The sequence below is a fragment of the Spermophilus citellus genome, assembly GCF_964194105.1.
Source record: "Spermophilus citellus genome assembly, chromosome: 15".
Classification (NCBI taxonomy): Eukaryota; Metazoa; Chordata; class Mammalia; order Rodentia; family Sciuridae; genus Spermophilus; species Spermophilus citellus.
Genome location: NC_138195.1, coordinates 45,177,060 through 45,200,094, shown reverse-complemented (window position 1 = coordinate 45,200,094; position 23,035 = coordinate 45,177,060). Strand labels below are relative to the sequence as shown.

The following is a 23,035-nucleotide window of genomic DNA, read 5'->3' as shown; positions in this document are numbered from 1 at the left end:
TCCTCCCTCCTCAGCCTCCCGGGTGGCTGGGATTACAGGCGTGCGCCACGGTGCCCGGCTTTGCTGGTCATTTTTGGAACAACCTCGAAGTACACAAACACCCGTACCAAACCAGAACAAAGCAACACTGAATTTTGCCCACCAGAGTGCCAGGGCCCTGGTGACAGTCGTAAACAGCAAACCTATGAATGCAAAAGCCAAGTGCCAATGGCCCAGTCACTGCAAGCCCTGAGCCCGGGCTAGCATCTTCCAGCCCCGCCGCCCTCTCCCCGCCTGCTCCCACCTCTGAGTGGGTCCACAGGGGCGTGGAGGAGAGGGGAGGAAGGCAGGGAGCTGGTGGCTTCAGCTGCCTCCTGCCGGTTACAGGGGGCTGCGCGCGTCCCTCTTCACCCCAGATCGAGGTTACATTTCTAGGTCCTAGAAGGACTGGCTCCTGCCCGGCTGCTGTTATTAGTTCTTGGAGACCCCCCCACAACCCTCAGGATTCCCTTGCCTGATCTTAAAATAAGCCCACGTCTCCCGGGGCGTGTGACACACCCCTGTGATCCCAGCAACTCAGTGGGCCACGGCCGGAGGGCCACCATGGACAGACCAGGACTGACCAGGCAACCTGGTGGGACCCTGTCTCAAAAAAAAGAAATAAATAAATAGGATTGGGGCTGGGGATGGTGGCGCACCCCGGTAATGCCAGAGGCTCCGGAGGCTGGGGAAGGCTGAGGCAGGAGGACCGCAGATTCCAAGCCAGCCCTGGCAACTCAGCAAGACCCGAAGAAACGCAGCGTGACCCTGTCTCGAAATGAGAAATTAGAAAACGGCTGAAAAAAAAAGGCGGGGGGTGTGGCTTAGTGGTAAAGCATCCCTGGGTTCCATCCCCAGGACTAAAAACCACAGCAATCCCCCCCAGGTATATGCAATATAACAAATTACCCAAACTTAGTGCGTTGCTTCCTGCCGAGACCCTGGCTAACAAGGACACCAATAAGGGTCACACTGAACACCCCAGTATTTATTGGGCCCTTGAACCAATGGCCCTGGCATGTTGTAAACATTAACATGGAAAGACCCTGTGCCCATCCAGGCTGTGGCCCCCCAGGCCAGTCCCCCCTGTTGGAGAACCCAGGCCGACCTGCTGGGTCCCGGGCGCAGGGGCGCGCTGAGCCCAGTCCGGGGAAGGGGGGCTCGGCCGGGGTCTTCTGGGCTCTGGGTCTAGGTTCTGTTCTCTCCTGACAAAAGGCAGGGGCAGTGCAGGCTTGGGTCCTGGGCCTGAAGACAGCCACCCCAGAGCACCTCTGCTGAGTAGGGAGGGCCGAGGATCCCCGCCCATCTTGCTGTGGCCTGGTGACAGCTCACAGCTGACCATGAGTGACCCATCAGCTAAGGCGGTGAGAGCCCCTCTTTACAAGTGTCCTCTTCCAACGTCTCAGAGTGTCCTGCTGCAGGGTCTGGAGCGTCTCTCCTTGCACGGTCCGGGGGGCAGAGACGGCTGGCCAGCGTCCTGGGAGAGGCCAATGGCTCTGCTCTGCGCCAAGCTGGATGCCGGCCCCGTCCTCCGCGCCTTGGCAGCGCCGGCCCTCTCGCCCATCGCTGGGCCCCGAGCCTCAGGTAGCCCTGACGTCCTCGCGCCCGCCCTAGATGAGGTGCACCAGCAGGGCCGAGCAGGCGGAGCCCAGCACCAGGCCGATGGACATGTAGAAGGACATCACCACTCCTGTGGCCTCGGCCAGCTCCCGGGGCACGATCTTGGGCCCACAGATGAGGGCCAGGGTGCTGAGGTAGCCGTTGCTCAGCCCCAGCAGGCAGGTGAAGAGCACGGGGTAGACGTCGGACCGGAAGACCACGGTGGCCAGGCGGACGCGGGGCTGGTAGTTGCAGAACACGAAGAGGGGCACGAGGCAGGAGCGCAGCAGGACCAGGCCGGGCAGCACCTTGCTCTTGGGGCCTGGCACCTGGACCCAGGCAGTGATCTGCCGGCCACACAGGTCAGCAAAGTTGTACAGGAGGAAGGTGGTGAGGGGCACGAAGAACGTGGTGGTCCACGGGGAGCCCGAGTCCTTGTGGAGGGACTCGATGTTGGTGCAGACGGCGGGGAAGATGAGGCTGGTGATGAGGAACAGGTAGAGCACACAGAAGCCCAGGCCGCCGGTCTTCTTCAGGATGGGGCGGAGGGGCGGCATGTGCGACCCACCGGATCCTGGGGCCACCAGGGGGGTGCTGCAGGTGTCCTGCAGTGTGGCCTCTTCACCAGAGAACACGCGGGCTGGACAAATGGGCCTCATATAGTACCTGCGGGGAGGAGGGCAGGTGTGCGGTCAGCGGGCCACCGTAGAGGCCACCTGGGCTTTCCAGGGAGAGACCCTGGAGTCTGCACAGTGTGTTCAGGACAGAACCCTTAGGCCCTGCAGCCTGGGGTCCCTCGATGACGCATGTGGTACATGCAGTGGCTACAGGAGGCCCCCCATCCCAGGCTGCCCACCAGGCCGGCTCCAGGCCTCAGCCAGTGGTGGCTGCTGTGCTTAAGGGACAGGGGGAATCAGTGCTGACCACCACATGATGAGCACAGGCTCCTCCTGTCCTTGCTCATCTGTTTTGTTTTGAATTTTGGAGAGGAGGAGAGGGAGATAGAGAAAAAAATAGCACACAGAAACCCGAAAATTTAAATTCTATGAGCAACAGAGGCTCATGCAACGCACCAAATAACACAGAAGAGCAAGGACAGTTGAATCCTGCTGTTCTCCCACCTGACCCCTCCCGAGTGCCACTGACCGTTAGCAACCTCGTCAGTAATGTCCCATGCACTTGCAAAAACCACAACCCGCACCCTACGCACAGTTACTTAAAGTGGGCTCCAACTGTATGCAAGGCTTTTTGCAACAATATACAGCCTAGTACATCCACAGAAACGCCGCACAGCGGCCAAAGTCGCGCGGCCTGTTACTCCAAGTGCTTATGCATAACTGCCTAAGGGACACGATCTTGTGGCCAACCTTTCACAGACACCCCTGGTTCTCGGTCCCCTCTCTGCTGCACCATTGCTCAGCCTAGGCGTGTATGATGTCCTGCTCCCCTGGATGTTTAGGTTGGCCCCCGTTTTTCACTACAAGTCACACTGCCTCGAGCATCCCTATACTGAAGTCCTTGCACACGTAGCCTAGTACTTTGGCAGGATGGATGTCGAGAACAGAAGATTCCTGGATTGGGAGTTTGCCTCTGCCGGGTGCAGTGGCACACACCTGTCACCCCAGCATGGTGGAAGGCTGAGGCAGGAGGATCGCGAGTTCAGAGCCAACCTCAGCAAACTTGCAAGACTCTAAGCAACTCATCGAGACCCTGTCTTTAAATAGAATATTAAAAATGGGCTGGGAGTCTGCTCAGTGGTCACATGTCCCTGGGTTCAATCCCTAGTACCAAAAAAAAAAAAAAAAAAGTTTGAATCTGTGAAACTTCTCTTGATATCCATAAACTGCTCTCTAGATAAGAGTCCCAATTCATCTCTGCCCAATACTAATCATCCACCCTATGTCACCTGACCTGTTAATTTTTGTGAGTACCTATTTACTTTTTTCAAAAATGTGACCATGATCTATAATCATCCTGTTAGTGTGCTGCCATCATGCATCTCCTTCTACAGGGGACAGCTCCCTGGAGCAAGGATCACATGTGATTGTTTCTAGTCTACACAGAGTGGTAGAAAGAACTAGTAAGTACCCTACAGCAGTGTCTGCCCCACCTGATCTTCAGTGCTGAATACCATCAATCTTTTCAACTTCTGCTTCGGTTAGTTTGCCTTGCTGTGTGACCTTGCCTGAGCCCTTAACTTCTCTGGCCTCAGGTATCTGAAAGCCAGGAAACAGGCTGACTGTATTAACACAGCTCCAACATAAGGGCTTGGGGCACATGTGTTGGGGAAAACCACAGCGTGGTGACAACTGGGTTTTGGTTTCAGCCTTGCTTCCGTCCCCCTGTGTGACCTTGGGCCTTGGTTTCTTCCTCTAAGATGGAGGTTTTACAGAGCTCGGGGGGGTTCAAAGTCTCTGCCAGTCTTCCCAACCTGGGAGCCTCCAGCTGCCCCCTGAGTGGGCGGAAGTGCTGCTCCCAGTCCTTCCCTGTGATGCTGAGCGGGGCCTTGAACCATCTGTTTCCCAATCACTATGAAGGGACAGGAACAGCCCCACTTCCCTCTTGGCTCCGTGCCGGGTCCTGGCCTCCAGGCTGCTCTGAGAAGCTGCATGCCAAGTTCCTGGGGTCGGGCTCCTCCCCACAGGCTCCCCAACCCCTCCTCCCGAGCGCAGCACGGGCTCCTTTCAGTCAGGTTCAGTCGGAGCAGCCCTGGGAGCCAGCCCTGTCTGTGAGCTCCAGCCTAGACAAGACCGGCCGCTGGGCCCGAGTTCTCATCAACAAGGAAGCAGGAGTCTGTGCAGGCGGCCTGGCCCGGGGGCTCTGCCTCACACGCTCAGCTCCGAGGCCCTGCGCCTGCCCAGATGCGACTGGCGCCCAGGCTGACCTACGAGGCTGCCTGGTTTGGTTCTAAAGTCCCAGGTGAACCAGAGGTCGCTGCTCTTCGGTAACAGCCACCCAGAGCACCAGGGTCAGGGCGCGGACTCTCCGCCCAGGTTCATCCAGGGTCTCAAAAGTGATTTCAAAAGCAGGACAAGGTGCCAGGCAGTGGAGGGGACTGGGGACAGTGAGCCAGCCTGACCCCAGGAACCACAGCAGGGCAAGTGGGGCTCAGGGATCTGCGCCTGGGACACTGCGGGACGCCACGGCTGAGTCCTCTCCTCCTGAAGCCTCAGAGGCCAGCTGAGGTGGTGAGCAACCTCAAGGGAGGAGGGCAGCCCACGGCCCTGGGGGTGAGGGTCTGGTGAAGGTGGGGGCTGGCACCCTCCCAGGGGCAGGAGGACTGAAGCAGGAGGAAAGACCTTCCAGGCCACGAACCAGGGCTGGATGGCTCCCCGTACTGCCCAAGGTCAGGGCCTGCGGTGGCTCGCCAGGTGGGCCACCCGAGCAAGCTCCCTGGGGCTCAGGTCCTCAGGTGTAAAGTGGCAAAATCAACGATGACCACAGAGTTTCACAAACAAAAATCATAATTGTAATAATAGTAATAATAATAAGAAGAAAAAGAAGAAGAAGAATTGGTAATAAACAAAAAAATAGGCACATAACCTGCTTAGCTCACAGGCCACCTCACAGAATAGGTTCCCGTGGAAGGGCAGCCCAGCCGGCTCCCTCTGTGGGGGCCCAGGGAAACCTGGCCTCCTCTGGGTCTCAGCATTGTCACCTGTAAAGTGGGGACAATTCCTGCCTCCCTATGTCAGATAAGAAAAGGGCTTAGAAGATGTTTTGGAAAGGATAAAACACGGGAGAAAGCCAAAGGCTGGTTTCTCCTTTGGTACCAGGGATTCAACTCAGGGGCCCTCGACCACTGAGCACATCCTCAGCCCTAATTTGTATTTTATTTAGAGACGGGGTCTCCCTCGGTTGCTTAGGGCCTCACTAAATTGCTGAGGCTGGCTTTGAACTTGAGATCCTGCCTCAGCCTCCCGAGCCACTGGGATTACAGGCGTGTGCAAGATTGGTTTCTTAAAGAGCAGGTAGGAGGAAGAAAGGAAGAGGAGGAATTGGAGTAAGGAAAAAAGAGAGACCCTCATGGCATGAAAGGGGATCCTGAGGGCAGAAAGACACCCTTGGGGCAGTGAGCGGTGGGAAGTGCAGGCTGGGAGGGACCTGCAGACCCTGCTCTGCCACGGCTGGCTGTGGACCCAGGTGAGTACCCTGACTGCTCCCATCCCTGGGTCTCACCTGTACGTGGGAATGACCATAAAGAACAGCAACGCTAAGAGGAACCCGGTGTGTCAGCCGTAAGCCAGGTGGGCACCCTGAGCTGGCCCGGCGCGCTGCTGGCCCAGAGGGTGCAGGGTGAACGGGAGCTGTGATGTCTTACTGTCGCTCAGGCCCCACTTCTACCCCTCCTTCCCTGTCCCTGAACCTGCAGACACCCGCTGCCTGGGGGTGTGGCTTGCAGCCAGCTCACACCAGTGGCCAGACCAACTGACTGACGGACTGCTGCAGGCCAGGTGCAGCAGGAGACCTTGGGATACAGAGGACCCCGCTCACCCTGGGGTAGGTGCAAGTAATAAAGAAGGCAACCGACAAGCCTGCAACTCAGGAGGCTGAGGCAGGAGGATCACAGGTTCGAGGCCAGCCTCAGCTACTTAGTGAGGCCCTAAGCAACTGAGCAAGACCCTGTCTCAAAATAAAAAAGGGCTGGGGGTGTGGCTCAGTGGTAAAGCACCCTGGGTTCCACCGAGGACCAAGCCCCCACGACCAAAAACCCCAGGAAAACAGATGACCCCGTCGGATGATGAGGAACACAGACACGGAGAGCTGAGGCTGTCCACTTAGGAAGACCGAAGGGCGGACGACAGGGTCTCACCTGGAGTACTCCAGCTTGGGCAGCAGCAAGTAGAGCCCCAGGCACAGTCCCAGGAAGGCGGCCGCTGTCAGGAAGAAGGCCAGGGTGCTGTCCGTCACGTCTCTGGACGCTGCCAGGTCCACCAGCGAGGCCACGGCGCTAATGGTCCCTCCCATGGCTCCTCCTGCAGGGGGCAGAGGACCATGGAGTCGCTTGGGGAAGACATAGGGGAGCACTCCAGGGCCCCTTTCCACTCAGACCAAAATAAAATTCCTCCAGTGTCAAAGAGGCCATTGTTCTCAGTGTCCCCAAGTGGTGGCAGACAGGAAGGGGTCCTGCCGAGTTTCAGAGGGGGTGGCTCGTCCCCGTCCCTGGCCCAGCTCCCTGCTCTGTGCTGGACTTGGCCTCACCTGTCCCCTAAGCCCTGCTTTCCCCCTGGCCCTGACCTCCTCCTGTGCTGCCCTCCCAGGAGGACCTGACGGTTTAGATCCGAGGGACAGAAATCCCCGGGAGCTCAGGGTCTCCTTTCTTCTGTGCTTGGCCAGTGGGGAGAGTCTGGGGGACATTCCAGCACAGTCCTTCCTGCCACGGAATCTCCCCCACCCAAAGGCAGCTGTGGGCCGCCCCACGTGAACGTGGGCCTGAGCACACGCACGCACACACCCATGTGCATAGCCTCACACACTCACCCACAAGCAGGCAGCCACCCCCACACAGAAGGACCTCGCCCAGCGCTTTGGCTCAGGTCACCTCATGCCCCTCACTGCTACCCAACGCTTCTCCTGTGCCGGGTGGCGCGACCTAGCAGGGCGACCCTGGACCCCAAGCCCAGGGACCCCAAGCCCAGGGAACCCCGAGCCCAGGGACCCCAAGCCCAGGGAACCCCAAGCCCAGGATGCACATCTGCCCTTGACTCGGCCTCGCTCGACCTGACCCTGGAGGCCAGGAGGACTTCTCAGGGCCACGGTCTGCTGTCTGTAAGATGGAACCGCGATGCCCGCGGGCTGCTTTGACAGCTACACGAGAGGATCCCCAGAAAGTGCCCGGCACACGGCGAACTGTCACCAAGTGCCAGTTCCCTTCCCTGCCACGTCACTCGTCACTCGGCTGTGTCTGGGAGGCCAGGGTGTGTCCTCCTTTGCTTCGAGAGCCTCAGCCATGGGAGTCAGTCTGTGCCAGCCGCGGGGGTCAGCTGCAGGAGTGTGACGGGCAAGTCACCCCCTGCCTCCCTCTGCCCGAAAAGCGGGGGCCAGTGCTTGTCCTGTCCATCCCGAGACGGCAGAGGGTGGGAGGGGGATGATGGATGGAAGAGGGGACACTGCTATCCACACACTGATGCCTGTGAGTGTGTCCACCCCTGGGTGGAAGGGATGTGTCTGCTGGCCTTAGGGCGTCGGGATTTTGACTCTCAGAGAGGCAAGGAGGCTGACCGTGAACGGTGGGGCAGGCTGGCCCATGTGGGCACCAGCTGCTCTGCCACCCCGGGCGGCTCTTACTGGGCACCTCTTTGCCCACTGCTGGGTGGGGCAGACTGGGAGCAGGACAGTAGAGGCCCCGCCCACCCAATGCCCCATTGCTGCCTCACCCACACTCAGCCAGAGCCTCTACATGAGGAATGGCCTTGGCCTCAGCCCCAATGGACAATTCTTTTTTTTTTTTTTTTGTTACCAGGGATTGAACTCAGTGCTTAGCCACTGAGCCACATCCCCAGCCCTATTTGTATTTTATTCAGAGACAGGGTCTCACTGAGTTGCTTAGGGCCTCACCTAGTTGCTGAGGCTGGTTTTGAACTTGCAGTCCTCCTGCCTCAGCCTCCCGAGCCTCTGGAATTCAGGCATGCATCACCCGCACTTGGCTGACAATTCTTTCCCTCAACTTTCCCAGCATCCATTCCATTAGCCTAGGTGGGGCCTGGGGTTGGGGCTGGGGCTGCAGATACCCAAATCTGCAGAGTGACTAAGACCACAGACCTTGGAACCAGAGCCTCAAATCCCAGTCCAGTCTCAGCTCTGCTACTTCTAGCTGTGTGACCTTTGCGAAGCCATAGAACCTCTCTGTGCCTCCATTTTCCCCATTTTCTGATGGGGGTGTTAGACCCACCTCTCAGGACCGTCCTGAAGAATGAAAGGATTATTATATGCAAAGTGCTCAGAATGGTGCCCGACTCAGACAGGGTCCAAATTCCAAGTAAATCCTCTCACATTCCCAATTAGGTTGTGGTTATTTCCGTCCTTTCTACATCAAAGCATCGACAACAGGGTAAACCCTTTGCCAAGAGGGGGCCCACTCCTGAGAAGCTGTAATCCCCACCTGGACGTTTCCTAAGAACCGGGGTTGGATGCCACATTCCGCCGCTGCCCGGAGGAGGAGAGATCTTAACGTCCCGCCTATTGATTCCCCCTCTCCCTTACCAACTTGTGGAGAATTTGCAATTTTATCATCAACAACAAACCAGGCCTCCGGGAGCTCATCCTTCATGACTCCCTGCTTTTATCTCATCAGTTATGGAAATACATGCAAATGAGAGGTTTAAAAAAAACACCCTCGAAACAAATAAATTGTTCCTCAGATGCCAACACGCCCAGAATTCACAGATGGGCTCTTCGGGGCCCAAACGAAAGGGGTGCTGGGGCTCTGGGAGCTGGAGCCACCTCGGATGTCCAGGATGCTGGACACCCCTGGTGGGGGCTGCGCCCAGTCATGACAACAGCTTCCGTCCTGGGAGAACTCGTGCCAAAGTCTAAGCCCTAATGCTCCATCTTGAATCCACTCGTTCCTGGGTGGTCCTCTGGGGAAGGATTAATTGGGAAGGGCCACTTGCTGACATCAATGGTGTCTGGTCACTGGCCCCTGGAGCGGAAGCCAGCAGGGCTGAAGTCACACAGAAGAGCCCTCCTCCAGCTCGGTGGAGGGAGGTGAGGGGATCAGAGCCTCTTTTTGAGGCCAAGGGTGACAGGGGATTAATGTTTGGTGGCCCTTTCCCTCGGCCCAGACCTGCCCTTCTTGAAGCACGGCGAGGGCCTGTGGACTGGGCTTAGGAAACTCAGCAACGAGTCCATTTTTATTTTATTTTAGGCCCAAGGTTTTCCCAGAATAGAGCCAGAAGCCTAATCCCATATCAAAGATGGCAAACAGACCGGAACTCACATCTAGACTCTGATCCTGCCCGAGTAATTGCCTCAAGGGCCGTGTTGAGAAGGATTTAGAGGCTCAGGAGGAAAGATAGGGATCTATTAGTGATGTCTGGCCCTGGCACGGGGCGGGGAGGGGGATCTGCTCATCAAGGTACTTGTCATCCCTGCCACGTAGCACCTGGCATCCTGACCCAATGGGCACGGCATACAGTCTACACAATTCTTCTCAAGTCGGCAAACATTGAAAGCACTCCTCTGTGCATCAGAGACGTGGGGACACAGAGAGGCCGAGCCTCGGGGCTTGCTCTAGGGGTGGTGATTTCCGGGGAAAGCTCGGAGGCTGATTGACCCAGCTCTGTTTTACCTTGAGGGGTCACTGGGGACAGGGACAAAACAGCCGAGGTCCTGATAACAGGCTCAGCATCTGCATGGAAACTTCAGCTGGGGGCTGACCCCTGCCGGTCACGAGCCAGCCCAGAGACGGCCCAAGTCCAGGTGACCGAGGCGCTCATTCACTAGGCCATCGGCTCCGAGAAGACGCATCTCGTTCACCTTTGAATCCCTGGCACCAAGTGGGTCCTCTATAAGATGGAAAGAAGAAAAGGCAGGTAGAAAGGAGGAAAGAGAAAAAAGGGTGGAGAGGAAAGGGCAGGAAGAGACACAGGAAGGAGGAGGGAGGGGAGAAAGAAAGGCTGGTTCAGAAATGGCGCTTTGAAGGTGACCTGGTTTTCATAAATGACTGCGACTGCAGCTCCCTCCTGTTCCTCTTCTGGTGTGATCGCCACACTCTCCCACAGAGACCTGGGTGGCCTTGAGTCTAAGTGGCCTAACAGCTATGGTGGAAGTGATCCTGCATGTCTCCGTCAAAAATAATGTGCTGCCTGAGTCTCTGGGGACACACAAACTGCTGCCTGGACTCCATGCCACCAGGAAGCCCAAGCAGCCACGAGGAGGTCCAGGTGGAACCCAAGCCCCTGCTCTAGCCCAGCTCAGGGTAGCTGCCAGCTTCCAGTCTCCGGCCTCCAGTGGGCTCCCAGGGCCGGTCCCAGGCCACAGAGCGGAGCAGCTCTCACCTGATATCAGTGCCTGGGCGTTCCTCATGGGGAAGGCACCGGTCAGGCCGTAGACGCTGCTGCTGAAGATGGTGGAGGAACCACTGACGATCACCATGCAGACAATGGTGACAGCGAAAAAGCCGTGGCGCCAGGAGGAGGTGTCCACCTTCACCAGCACGGTCATCACCACGAAGATGGCCAGTGTGACAGTCAGGGAGGCCAGGACACGGACATGGACGGGAATCCTGCGGTGAAGACGACAGGAGCCGTTAGATGTGGCCTCCGGAGTGGCTTGAGGGTGGTGCTGGGGAGGCGGGGGAGCTGGGTGGCAACGTTCACTCTGCGTCCAGAAGCCTGGGTTTGAGCCCTGGCTTCCTGCTCACAGGAGTGGCCCCGGCTTCAGCACCTGCACCTGGGGGAGGATGCACTCAGGGGTGTGGGGGCTCCAGGAAGGCAAACGGTGTGCAGCAGGGGCACGGGCAGTGCGGGTGTCCTCTCTGTGGACACTCTGCTCTTCAGCTCACTGGCTGCGAGGGTCGGTGCCTGCTAAGCCCCCTGCTCCGCCTGTCCCCGAGCTGTGCTCCCGCTGGCTTTGCCAAGTGCCCAGAGCAACCACCCTGTGCTTCCCGAGGAACTCTCGGTGGGCGGTGGGCGGGAGGGGAAGAGAGCTTTGTCATCGCCAGCCATTACCACGGCACTCACAGTCCCTAACTTGGGCTGCCCACTCTTCCACATGCTAGGTCCCTTCTGACACCATGGCTAGAGAACCTGAGGTCAGAGAGCTTAAGGGACTTGTTCAAGGACACTCTGCTGGGCCCCAGGGGGTACCCAAGGGCTTCCTGGGATGAAGGGACTCTGAGTGGCACAGCGTGGGGGGCCAGGATGGTCTCAAATGTGAGGGTAGCAGCCAAGGCAGAGCTGGTGTGCCCAGGGCCAGGCCCCAGGTGCCCCTAATGCCACACCACACCCAAGCCCTGCCCGCCTCCCAGCCTCCATGGACCCAGGAGGACAGCGGGGAAGGAGGCCGTGGGAGAAAGGCCTGGTTTCTATTCCAGGAGGGACAGCACCATCTCAAGGGCCCTGAGGCCATCAGATCAGACCAAGCCCGACCCAGATTCAGTTCACTCTCCCACTAACCAGGGGCGGGGGGGGGCGGGGGGGGGCGTGATGTAAAGACAAACGTGGAAGGTCGGAAAGGACACAGACACGTGGGCACGAGGGGGAGCGAGAGGATGGGGCCAGTGAACCTGAGTCTCCTCCGGGTCCCGGGTGGGAGGGCAGGTGAGCCTGGGCACTATGAGGGGGACAGGGAAGCCCGAGGAAGCGCAGAGACAGGCCTAGCTACAAAGGAGTCGTGGGGAGCTGGCCCTGAGCACCGCGTGCCGAGTGCTGTGCACGCAGCAGGCAGGGGACAAGCAGCACAGGCCCTGTGTTCCCCCAGCAGCGGGCCATCAGAGCCGATGGGGCGTCCAGGGGCCACACGACCCATCCTGCCCCAAGGGGAGAATGGGCAGTGCCCCTGGGCTGGGCACACAGGTCTGGAAAGTCTGTCCACCTGTGCGCATTCACGGAAGTGACAGCGGACTCCGGCTGCAGACAAGATGGAGAGGAGAGCAGGGGACAAGGCTGGAGAGAGACAGAGCCGGCCCTCGAGGGCCTCCTTATCCTGCCAGCCCAGGACCTGGTCCTCAGGGGGGATGGGGTCTCTGTTGGCCGGCCCTGTCACCTACACCACCTCAACCTCACACAATAGGCACAGACCCAGCCCAGGTGACGAGAGCGTCCCGAGCTCCTGGCCACTGGGAGTGGCTGGATTAGGGATAGCCTGTGACCGGCTCAGGGCCACCGCTCTCTCCCAGGACTGACCTGGGAGATGGCAGGGAGCAGCTCGGTGCAGCGTCTATTTGGCTGCCGGAGTCGGAGTCGCCCTGGCGGCTGTGTGGGGGGAGGGGAGGATGCCAGAGATGAGCTGTGGAGACTCGCAGAGCCCAGGGTCAGGGCAGAGGGGACTCCCTAGGCCTGATCACGCCTGGGGCATCTCTGACCTGAATTTAAAGAACGAGTTCAGCCCCTGTGGAGTCTCTGACATTTGTTTCAAGCGCACCCACCAACACAGAGGTCCGTCAGGGTTGCAAGCTGGAGAAGGACGGGCAGGGGCTCCCAGGGACGCTGCTGTGCCCACCCACAAGCCTTCCCTTGCCACACTGGTGCAGGAGGCAGGCTGGAAGTGACAGGCGCTTAGCACTAAGAGCAGGCTTCAGCGATGACGCCTGGAGGGGCTGGCGGGGGACACCCCAGCTCCCACCTGGTGTGTTCTGCTGGCCCCGGGCAGCACTAAGACCTGGCTCCCTGGTGGTGGCTGGGCTGGTGGGTGTCCCCTCCTTCTGCCTGACCCTCCCTTGTTTCAGGGTCTGCTTCTGGGAAACTTCACCAAGATGCCCACTAAGACTCCCACTAAGACACACCTTCCCCGGGTACACAGGAGCTTCAGCCAAGGCAGCCGCAGGGTGGGCAGCCACTGAGCGTCTACTGTCAGAGCAAATCAGACACCCGGGAAGCTGGAGGTCAAGCCTTGGCCCTGATGCTCAGGGTCATCCTTCATGCTCCAGTCTCACCCAGGGGCCCTGCCTTCTGCCCCGGAGCTGCCTCACCCACCCCAGAGACAAAGCCAGCAACATTTTGCCCAGCTCGGCCATCAACTCGCTGTGTGATCCCAGGTGAATTTTCAACTTCTCTGAGCCTCTGTCTCCTCTCTAAAAAGAAAAGCCTAGAATAACGAATAATCAGGTCTCTAATAATGGAGCATTCTAAACCAGGGGAAATACAAGTGAATGCAGAGGGTGGGGAAAAATACCAAAAGATTCCAACCAGTTCCTGGTAAAGGTCTGCTGGGAAGCACGTCTAACAACCCGGGAGGGCAGTGGTGCTGGGCCGCTCCTCGCGCTGGCCTCATCCCCCCACACTACCTGCCTTCTACCCCTTGGGTGTGGCCGTGGCCGGCTGCCCACACCGGTCTCCCAGACACAATGATGGAAAAGCTGGCAGTAATGGGGGCTGAATCACAGAGCCCCCAGGGCTTTACCACAGGGAAATTAGTGGCTTGAACAAGAAGGTAGCTTTGCAGAGATCAAGGGGACACAGTGGGGGACGAGGCCAATGCCAACCACATCACAAAAGCAGAGCAGTCCAGAGCGCAGACCCTCCCCCAGGGTGTAGCGCCTCACCTGCACAGGTACCTTCCCACCACCCCTATCCCAGGCAGGGTGTACAGCCTCACCTGCACAGGTGCCTTCCCACCACCCCTACCCCAGGCAGGGTGTAGCGCCTCACCTGCACAGGTGCCTTCCCACCACCCCTATCCCAGGCAGGGTGTACAGCCTCACCTGCACAGGTGCCTTCCCACCACCCCTACCCCAGGCAGGGTGTAGAGCCTCACCTGCACAGGTGCCTTCCCACCACCCCTCCCCCAGGCAGGGTGTAGAGCTTCACCTGTACAGGTAGGTGCCTTCCCACCTAGTTATCTGCAGCCTCAACTGCACCAGAGCCTCCGCCCACGGCCCTAGGACCTTGGGGATCCCGGGGGCCATTTCTAATGCCCATAAGGCTTTATGAAATGTGCGGGGCTCAGCCCACCCCACCCCAGAGCTCCGGGGGGCACACTGCCTGTCTCTGCTTCTTCCTCCCCCAGGGTAGGAAAGTGGCCCCGGGGAGAGTGATACTCTTGGGACACTAGCGAAGGTCCAGGAGAATGTTGCCCTGGTGTCAGAGTTCTACTTGGGGACAGGGCATGGCCAAGATGACAGCCCAGGAGCCTGGGGCAGGCCACACAACGTGAAGACTCTTGGAGAGGGACATCCATGGTTCCCAGGCTGCCGGTTCCCCACCCCCACCCCTTGCCCCCCCACCACAAGGGAGGGCTCAGGACCCCAGGGGACAGTTTCTTCATAAGTCTCCAAAATGTAAATCCTCCTCATAAGTATTTATGATGCTGCAGATTTAACATAATAAAACACTTGGCGATTATGGATGAGCCAGTCAGAGAAAGCCAGGGTGCTCCAGGAGGGAGAGAAGGAGACATTTCAATCTCGCACATTAAATAAGAAACAGCCAAGCCCCAGAGGGTCCTCTCCCAGCCTGGGAACAGACGGGGCTGGGAGCACATTCCCGCAGTGCCCCACCCCAACAGATCCAGGTCAGGCAAGGGCAGATCCCCAGGGTCACACCAGGGCCTCCCCGCTGGCTTGCTGTGCGTCCTGAGTGAGATGCCAAGGGGGTATCACCCTCCTCATGTTTCAGAAGGTGGCTTCGGACCTAAGGGGATGGCAGCGCCCATCCATGTGTGCCAGGTCACCCAGCTGGGCAGAAGCCCCTGCTCCTGGAGCCCACCCTGGGGGCTTCCCACTACCATGGCCGCACCCCACCCCCGCCTCTCCCCAGCTGGGGGCTGCCAGGGTCTGGCTCTGCCCCCAACACCACCCTCCCCTCTCCTGGGGCGGGATCTCTGCAGGGTGTTGCCCCTGCTCTCAGCCCCATGAGGACACTGATGGTAGCCCGGGGAACAGGGAGAGTGAGGCAGGTTCAGACACACAGCTTGCCATGGGGAAGAAGGGTCTGGGTGCCCTGGACACAGAGAGGACTTCCGGACACCTCCACAGGTCAAGCATGGAGCAATGACCACAAGTGAGAGACAGAGATGAGGGGGGCAGCCGAGGAAGGGGCTTAAGCCCTGCCTGCTGGAGTAAAAACGGGGTCAGTGCTGCCCGCAGAGCCCTGCTGACACCCCAGGGTTTAAGATACACTCATTGCCGCTATTATCCCCAGCCACCACGCTTTGGGATATTGTCCAGCAGGCTCACTGGCTCAGCCCAGAGGACGGCACACTTGGGGAGGCTGCGGTGCTGGGGGATGAGCACATGGGAGGCCTGGGGCTGCCCCCTCCTTCTTCACTCAGAGCAGACATCACTAATCAATCAAGGGCATTCCCTGAGCCCAAATCTGCCTGAGAATCCTGTTCAGCCTGAGATCCAGGGAGACACGACAAATTGATCAGAGCCAAACCCAACAGATTTGTCATCACTGACGGAAGGTTCCAGTGGGCTGCGCCAGAGAGAAGCCCAGGTTCCTGGACCACAGTGGAGTCAATGTTATCACCTAGCAGCACTTGAGGGAGACGTAGGTGACGTTGCTAGGGCGACTGCCTGTGTGAACTCAAATTGAGAATGGACGGCAAGAGTCAACAAGGGGGTCTTTGGGTCATGATTATTTGCTATTCTCTTTAACAATCCCTTCCTCTGTGGTGCACCCACATGGAGCTTCTCCCAACCCTCACCAATGTAATATCAGGAATTCTCAGCCAGGCGCTATGGTGCAGCCTGTCATCCCAGCAGCTTGGGAGGCTGAGGCAGGAGGATGGTGAGTTCAAAGCCAGCCTCAGAAAAAGTGAGGTACTAAGCAACTCAGTGAGACCCTGTCTCTAAATAAAATACCAAAAGTGGCTCAGTGGTTAAGCACCCCTGGGTGGTTCAATCCCTGGTACCAAAAAAAGAAAGTGTCCCTACCCCTAGTGAGTGCTCGGGCACATCAGCTGGTGTGGCGGCTGCCTAGGAAGCTGCAGGATGCTGTCAGAAGTGACAGTGGCTCAGCTTCCACAGACCCCAGGAGAGAGGGAAGGAAACCCACTGTCCCCACCCTCCTGGCTGCTGCCCTGGTCACCACGTGCAGCTGGAAGGTGGAAGTCCAGCTCCCTGGCCAGGCCCTGGTGGCTCAGTGACCTGAGGCCCAGCTGCGAGGACTCCTCTGAGCTGCCCCCTACCTGGGTGGCCGCGGGGAGGAGCGCCTGGGGGAGGGCCTACCTGTTGACAAGCAGGAAGTTGACCACCAGGCACAGCAGGGCGGGCACAGTGGAGGCCACGGCAAGGTAGCTCTCAAAGTAGTTCTGGAAGCACACAAGGGAGGAGGTGAGGCCACTGCAGACCAGGGCCCCTCAGGGGGCTCCTCCCACTGTCCTCAGACTCCCAGGCCCATGTGGTCCCCCCACCTCCAACCTCAGATGCTCAGTCCCTCAACCAATAGCCACCGATGTCAGCACGTGAACACTTGGCCGTTAAGTGCCGGGTCACAGTGAAGGATCTCACGTTGTCCCTGTCCCCAGGGAGGCCCCCACTCCCACCCCCTCAACCTGCCCCACGGGGACCTTGTGTGGGGGCGGGGCTCAGTGCAGGTCAAGAAGAAAAGCTTTGCCCTCTAGCCTTTGGCCCCTTGCCAGAATGCAGAGCCACCCGACCCGCGGGTTTTGTCCTGACTCAGCCATGACCTCAGTTCTGGGGACCAAGTGAGCCCCCTTTCAAACTCGCCAGCCCCACTCCTGCCAGGAGATGCCACCCTAGCTCTGGACTCACTCCCTTGGCAGAGCAGCTGGCCAAGGTCAAAGCCGTGTTGGGAAGTGGCTCCTATTGGCCAGGATGAGGGAAAGAGCGTTATTTTGGCATCAGCTCTGGGACACGGACAAGACGGCAAGAGCCCACAGAGGGAGGGAGGCTGTGCTGGTTAGAACCTACTAGAACACATAGCTGACGATGCTGGGGAGAGACCCGCTGTGCTCGCCAATGCTCTGAGAACTGGCCCTGCAGTAGGATGGACTTTACTCTGTGCGCATGACCCCTCAGCATTGCTGTCTTTACAAACAAAACACCAGCCAGGCCAGGCGGGGCACGCCTGTAATCCCCACAACTCTGGAGGCTGGGAGAGGAGAATCGCAAGCTTGAGGCCAGCCTCAGAAACTTGGTGAAGCTCTGATCCTGTCCCTATATAAAAGAGGGGCTAGAGACATGGCTCAGTGGTTAGGTGCTCCTGGGTTCAATCCCTAGTACCCAAAAGTAAATAAAATAAAAACAAAACACTGGTGTGACTCAGTGGTAAGGTGCTGGCCCAGCATGCCGGAGGCCTGGGGTCTCCTCCCCACCACTGCCAAAATCAAAACAAACAAAACCTCCCAAAACCACCACTGGAAAAGGGGGACTACTCTGGCTTTGGTCACAGTAGGTTAAACCACAAATCCCTGCAGGGGACGGGATCCTAAGTGGAGATGAGCGCTCACAGGTAGTGAGCATTTGCGGTCTAAAACCACAGAGGATTTGTGGGAATGGCACCGTTGAGCCCTAAACCAGGAACCAGAAACTGTGTGGGAGCCCCACCCAGGCCAGCTCCGGCCAGCTCACCTAACGGGGAGCCCACGGGAGGACTAAGTGACAAGAACACGTGTGGAGCATGTGTCTGAGTCCAAAGAGCCCTGCCAATCCTGGAGCTCACCAAGGAGCACAGGGTGTGACCTTCCCTCCAGGAGGCCCTGTGTCCCCTGGGGAGCAGGAAGGCCCTCCACAGCCCATGACTCCGCAGGAAGCAGTGTCAGAACACCACGCTCATTGTTTTCCTTTGCCCAATCAGAGGAAGGAGCGAGGAGACCTGAGGAGTCCCAGGTAGGAGGGCAGGACGGGGGGTGGGGAGTGGAGGGGTGACCCCTTGAGAAAATGGAAAGAGTGTGGCTTTGAGGAGAGGCTCCAGAGGTGGGACCGCAGTCAGACTTGGAGATTGAAGGTCAGATTCTTTTGGGGGCGAGTATGATTGTAGTCTGGAGACCAAGAAAGAAGCCTGTCAGGTGGGCCCCTCCTAGTCTCAGGCAGAGACCCGTCTATGGCCTCTTTTCAGGCCGTGGTCTTTGAAATCTGCACCCTGAATAAAAGGTCGCGCGGTGGCTTTGCAATTAAAATGATAATCGCTGCTGGTGCGGGCCTTCAACCATGAGCCTTAGAAATCGCCTGGGCCTTTGAGATGCCACCTCATTGTTCCTGCCCTGATGGGCTCAGCAGAGCCTGGACTGGCCGGGGCAGTCAGTCAATTCCGCCTGACACAGTGGCTGGGCCTGCGTGAGTCAGGCGGGTGCCAGGGTGGGAGTGGACCCAGGCCCCCAGGGCCAGCCTCTTGAAGACACACCCTTCATGCTGTGGCTGCTCCGAGAGTGGCAAGTCCGTGACTGGCTCTCAGGCCGGATGCAGAATCTGTGTTTATTTTTGGAGGAGGCTGAGGTTCCCTGAATGTTTTAGGGATGGGGATTTTCCAGGTAACTGAATGTTCTGGTTTGTTGAGAGTCGAGCAGAGAACTGCATCTTTTAATGTTGGAGAGCTTAAAATACTGACAACTGACTGAGAGACTCCAACTTTCTTTCTGCTGACTGAGCTCATTTCTCTGCTGCACAAAGAACGTGCCAGACAGGCAAGTTCTACCTAGAGAGGAACTGAGGCTGGACCACCGTTCGACTGGTATGGATGGGAAGTGAGGTGGTGATCTGCTTGACACAGCGCATTCCGAGGACCTTTTTCATTAAAACAAAACAGCCAGGCGTGGTGGCACAAAGCAGTAATCCCAACAGCTCGGGAGGCTGACAAGTTCAAAGCCAGCCTCAGCAACTTATCGAGGTTTTAATTAATTCAGCAAGACCCTGTCTCTTAAAATACAAAAAAGGGCTGGGGATGTGGCTCAGAGGTTAAGCGCCCCTGTACCAAAAAAGAAAAAAAAGAAAAAAACAAAAAAAACCCCACTTCATCCTGATATAAAGATGTTGTGGGTTTTTTACTTAATTCTCTGCTGTTTCTGCCTGTATGCAGAGTTCCAGGAAAATGAGGTGTGATGGGCACTCAATGTGGCCCCACGCTCCCCCCCCCCCATGCTCACACCCCTGTGGGATGCCTCACCAAGGGGGGCTTCCAGCCAAGAATAGAAAGCAAGGCTGATGGCTGGTGCACGTGGGATCAGGTGCACATCATTCTGTGTCATAGAAGATGGTAGCAGCCTTCTTGCTGGCTTCATTTGTCCTACACTGGCTTTGAGGACGTGGGTGACTACGCTGGGGAACCCCATGTGGCAAGGCACTGCAGGTGACCCCAAGTTGCTGCGGGTGGTCTCCTGCAGGAAACTGAAGCTCTCAGGACCACAACCACAGGGAACTGAATTCTGCCAACAACCTGGGCAGGTTTGGGAGTGGCCCTCCTCCCGAGTGGCTTCAGATGAGACACAGCCCTGGCTGACACCCTGATTGCAGCTCCAGGGAATTTAATCCGAAAGCCCAGCCAACCCACTCCCAGACTCCTGGCCACCTGCAGAGACCACGAGCAGGTCAGCGTGTGGTTTCACACTCAGTTTGTAGCATTTTGTCACAGGGTTCTGGAGGGCGGGGCTCGTAAGCAGGGTCTCCTGAACACTGGCAACTGACACGGCTGTGAAAGCAAGGGCAGCTGATCATGATCCTTTCCTCAACTTCCAGTCAGAGTGACAATGTCTGTGGCTCACAAGGTGAAGAAAGGCTGAGCTTGCTGACCACACCTGTCCCTCCAAACCCTCTGCCAGAATTAGGATTTTTGTAAGTGGCTTGCACTGTTTCCAGAAAACTGGACTAGGTTTAAGTGCATGCAGATCCAGTCACCTGCTGACCCTGGGCCTCTGCACTGCCCAGTGGCTGTGGAAGGGACCAGGTAACACTCTTGGAAGCGGGGGGTGGGGGGGGTGGGGGCGGTCAACATTCCCCCTCTTTGGCCAGATGTTGACCAGAGGCGGTAGGGAAGGCGAATGGCTTGCCTGACCGAATGTTCTGAAATGCTGGGCTTCCAGGGCTTCTCTGGAGATGTCCACGTGCCTGGGCGGCAGCTGTTCTGCTGCAAAGCCTTGGTGCACACTCAGAGGTCCCACAGCTCATATCTGCTGTCTCGATCACTGCCTCACTTCCCCGGGATCACTTGGCTTCTGAAGCCTTTCCAAGAAATGCCCAACAATGGCGCCTGGCATTCCAGTCCTGAAGATGCACCCGCCACTGCCTTCCCGGGCTCCCCCATTACCTCCTCCCATTTATGCAGGGAAATGTAAAGGCACTGGGGCACGGGTCCAGACCCTAATGGGAGCTGACAGTCACGCCCTCCAAAACGCTCTGGAATGCCCACCTCAGGGGGATTTATGTGATGTAATGTTTTAGGAAAAATTCCTGCGAGTTCTCTCAAAGGTGGTCTTTACTTACCCCACCAGGCACCCTGCGGCCATCTCCACGTCTACCTTGTGTACCCCAGGAGCCGAGGGCGAGCCCCAGCCTTGGAGTAGTGGAGGGATGTGGAGAACCAGGGTCCCCCATGTGATGGTGCAGGCTCTGCTGTGTACCTCCTATGGACAGTGATATGGACGGAGTCCCTTGGAGTCATGCGATAGCAGTTGTACAGCCACCCAAACCCCGCAGGCCAAGTGGCCTCCTCGGGATGCACGTGGAAGAGCAGCACTCAGCAAGGAGGTCGGGCAGAGGCAGTGTGAGGTGAGGGCTCCCCAAGCAGGTTCCCAGCCCCAGCAGCTGGGGACCCATCAGGAGCCCAAGGCTCCCTAGGCCACCAGCCACGGCTGGGTGTCCACTGTCCATCCAACCAGCATTTCCTTCTTTGCTCCCTGAAGTGTGCCAGGCCCCTGGGAGGCAGCACTGTGCAGGTCCATGGATGGGGGAGAGGCGGCCGTGTCTGACTGCTCTCAGTATCTGGTGCTGACCCAGAGCCGGGGCACAGCACCGACCAGGTGTGGGGAGAGGGCAGGAGGGGCCTCCAGGGGCCTTCCCCCTGGCTTTCCTGGATGGCAGCTGGAGATATTGGGGAGTGTGCCTCACAGACACAGGAGGTGGGGTGCAAGGAGAAGGATCAGGCCTCCCAACAGGAGGGGGACGGCCTGGCGGGTACAGAGGGGTGTGCTTGGCCACGCGGGGCTCCAGCTGGATTCATTGGTGGGAGCCGACCTCAGGGGCTTTCTTCTCACCAGTAGGAATCTGCTGAGCTGAGACAAACTGCCCGCGTTGCCCATCCAGTCCACACACAAGGAGGGGACAGGCAGAAAAGACTGTCAGCCACGCCCCTGTCTCCAGGACGCTAAGGCAAGAGGGGTCCGTCAGCCATCACTGTGAGCTTCAACCCAATGTGGGCGAGGCCCAGCTCTGAGAAACCAAGGGGAAGTTCCACTGAATGTCCGCCAAGGCCTCCCCAGGTTATCTGCACCCTGCAGTGACCTGGGGCTGGGAGAGGCTCCACACTCAGCCTCAGGGAGCCAGAACATCATCCCTGGCTCCTGTTAGGGGACCTGAGTAGGGAAACAAAAGCCTGCAGAACATTCAGGAAGGCAGCTGGCTCCAGGCCTGCACAGACCCCTTCAGGGGCTCTCCCCAGGGCCTGTGAGGGAGCAGGGAGCTGGAACGGCCCCTGGCCAGCAGGGGGTGCACCTCAGGGGCACACACCTGGAGAGTGCTGCAGGTTGGCGTCTGATGCGGGAGGGCAGGGGCCGGGGGAGGACACCTGCAGTGCCACTCTACCAAGGCAAGAACCACTCGCCCTGTCCTGAGGCTGCCTGCTTCACGGTTGCACAAGCCCAGACTCCATCCCAGGGACCGCAGTGTGTCACCTGTTTGCCCCAGTGGCCTAGTCAGGCATCCCGCCTCTCCAGCAATAAGCAGGAGCCAGCCCCAGGGACCCGAGGTCCATCAGGGCAAGTCACACTGAGCTCGGTGTGGGTGGTATCTTTCCTTTGCCCCAGCCAGGATGGCCTGCCCGAGCCGGGGCCTGATGCCTCTCCCCTCTGCCTGGACAGGGTGAGGCGATGTGTGAGCCACCTCCTCCCGAACCTGCTTCCCATCCCCCAGGGCATTTCAGGCCTGTGGATCTGAGCAGAGTTAAAGATAAACATTTCAACAAACCAGGGAAAAGGCCCCGCTCCACCTCTATCAGCTGCTAGGAAGGGAGGACCCGGTCAGTGCTTAGCAGACACCGCGTTAGAGAGGATGGTACGGCTAGGGACGTGACTCAGTGGTGGGGCACTTGCCTGGCACCCATGACATTTAGATTCTACTCCCAGCACTGGAAAAAAAAGAGTTGGGGGGGGGGGGGGCGGAGAGGACAGTGTGTTTGGGCCACCCTGGGCACAAGTCCCCGCTTCCCTCCCGACTGTGCAAGACCCTGCAGATGCCCCCGGGGTGGGGTTGGGGCTCAAAACTCAGACTGCAGACAGACCATGGCTGGGGTGCCAGGTGTCTGCAGCCCTCCGACGGCTGGCGAGTGGGGACGAGCCACTGCTGGCCAGGACACGGGGCACCCAGTTCACATGTGATGGTGATAAGGAAGTCACTGTCATCTGCTGAGCTCTGGCCCAAATGCAATTTAGAAACCCGGCCAAGCCAGCGTCCAGATGTGCAGCCCGATTTCCGACGGGGAGCACTTCCTAGGCTTCAAGCTAAGCAGCTCTTCTGGGAGAATCTGACTCCAGGCTCAGAGTCCAGATTAAGAGGTTTCTCGGGGCAGGGGGCCCCCGAAATAAGCCCGTTCATGTCTGGCAAACCCTGGTTAAGCCTCCCCTCCCCGGAATGCCATTCAGGCAC

General features: G+C 58.4%; 1 protein-coding gene across 1 annotated transcript in view; it reads right to left on the bottom strand.

Moving 5' to 3' along the window:
* Nucleotides 1-813: 813 nt before the first annotated feature.
* Nucleotides 814-23,035, bottom strand: part of SLC29A3 (solute carrier family 29 member 3) — a 34,654-nt gene continuing 12,432 nt past the window's right edge. The window contains exons 3-6 of the mRNA XM_081267145.1: nt 16,451-16,533; nt 10,617-10,843; nt 6,431-6,593; nt 814-2,283 (exon numbers count right to left, since the gene is read on the bottom strand). Coding sequence (XP_081123271.1) covers nt 1,629-2,283; nt 6,431-6,593; nt 10,617-10,843; nt 16,451-16,533 — 1,128 coding nt within the window. The 3' untranslated portion in view covers nt 814-1,628. The remainder of the gene's footprint in view (nt 2,284-6,430; nt 6,594-10,616; nt 10,844-16,450; nt 16,534-23,035) is intronic.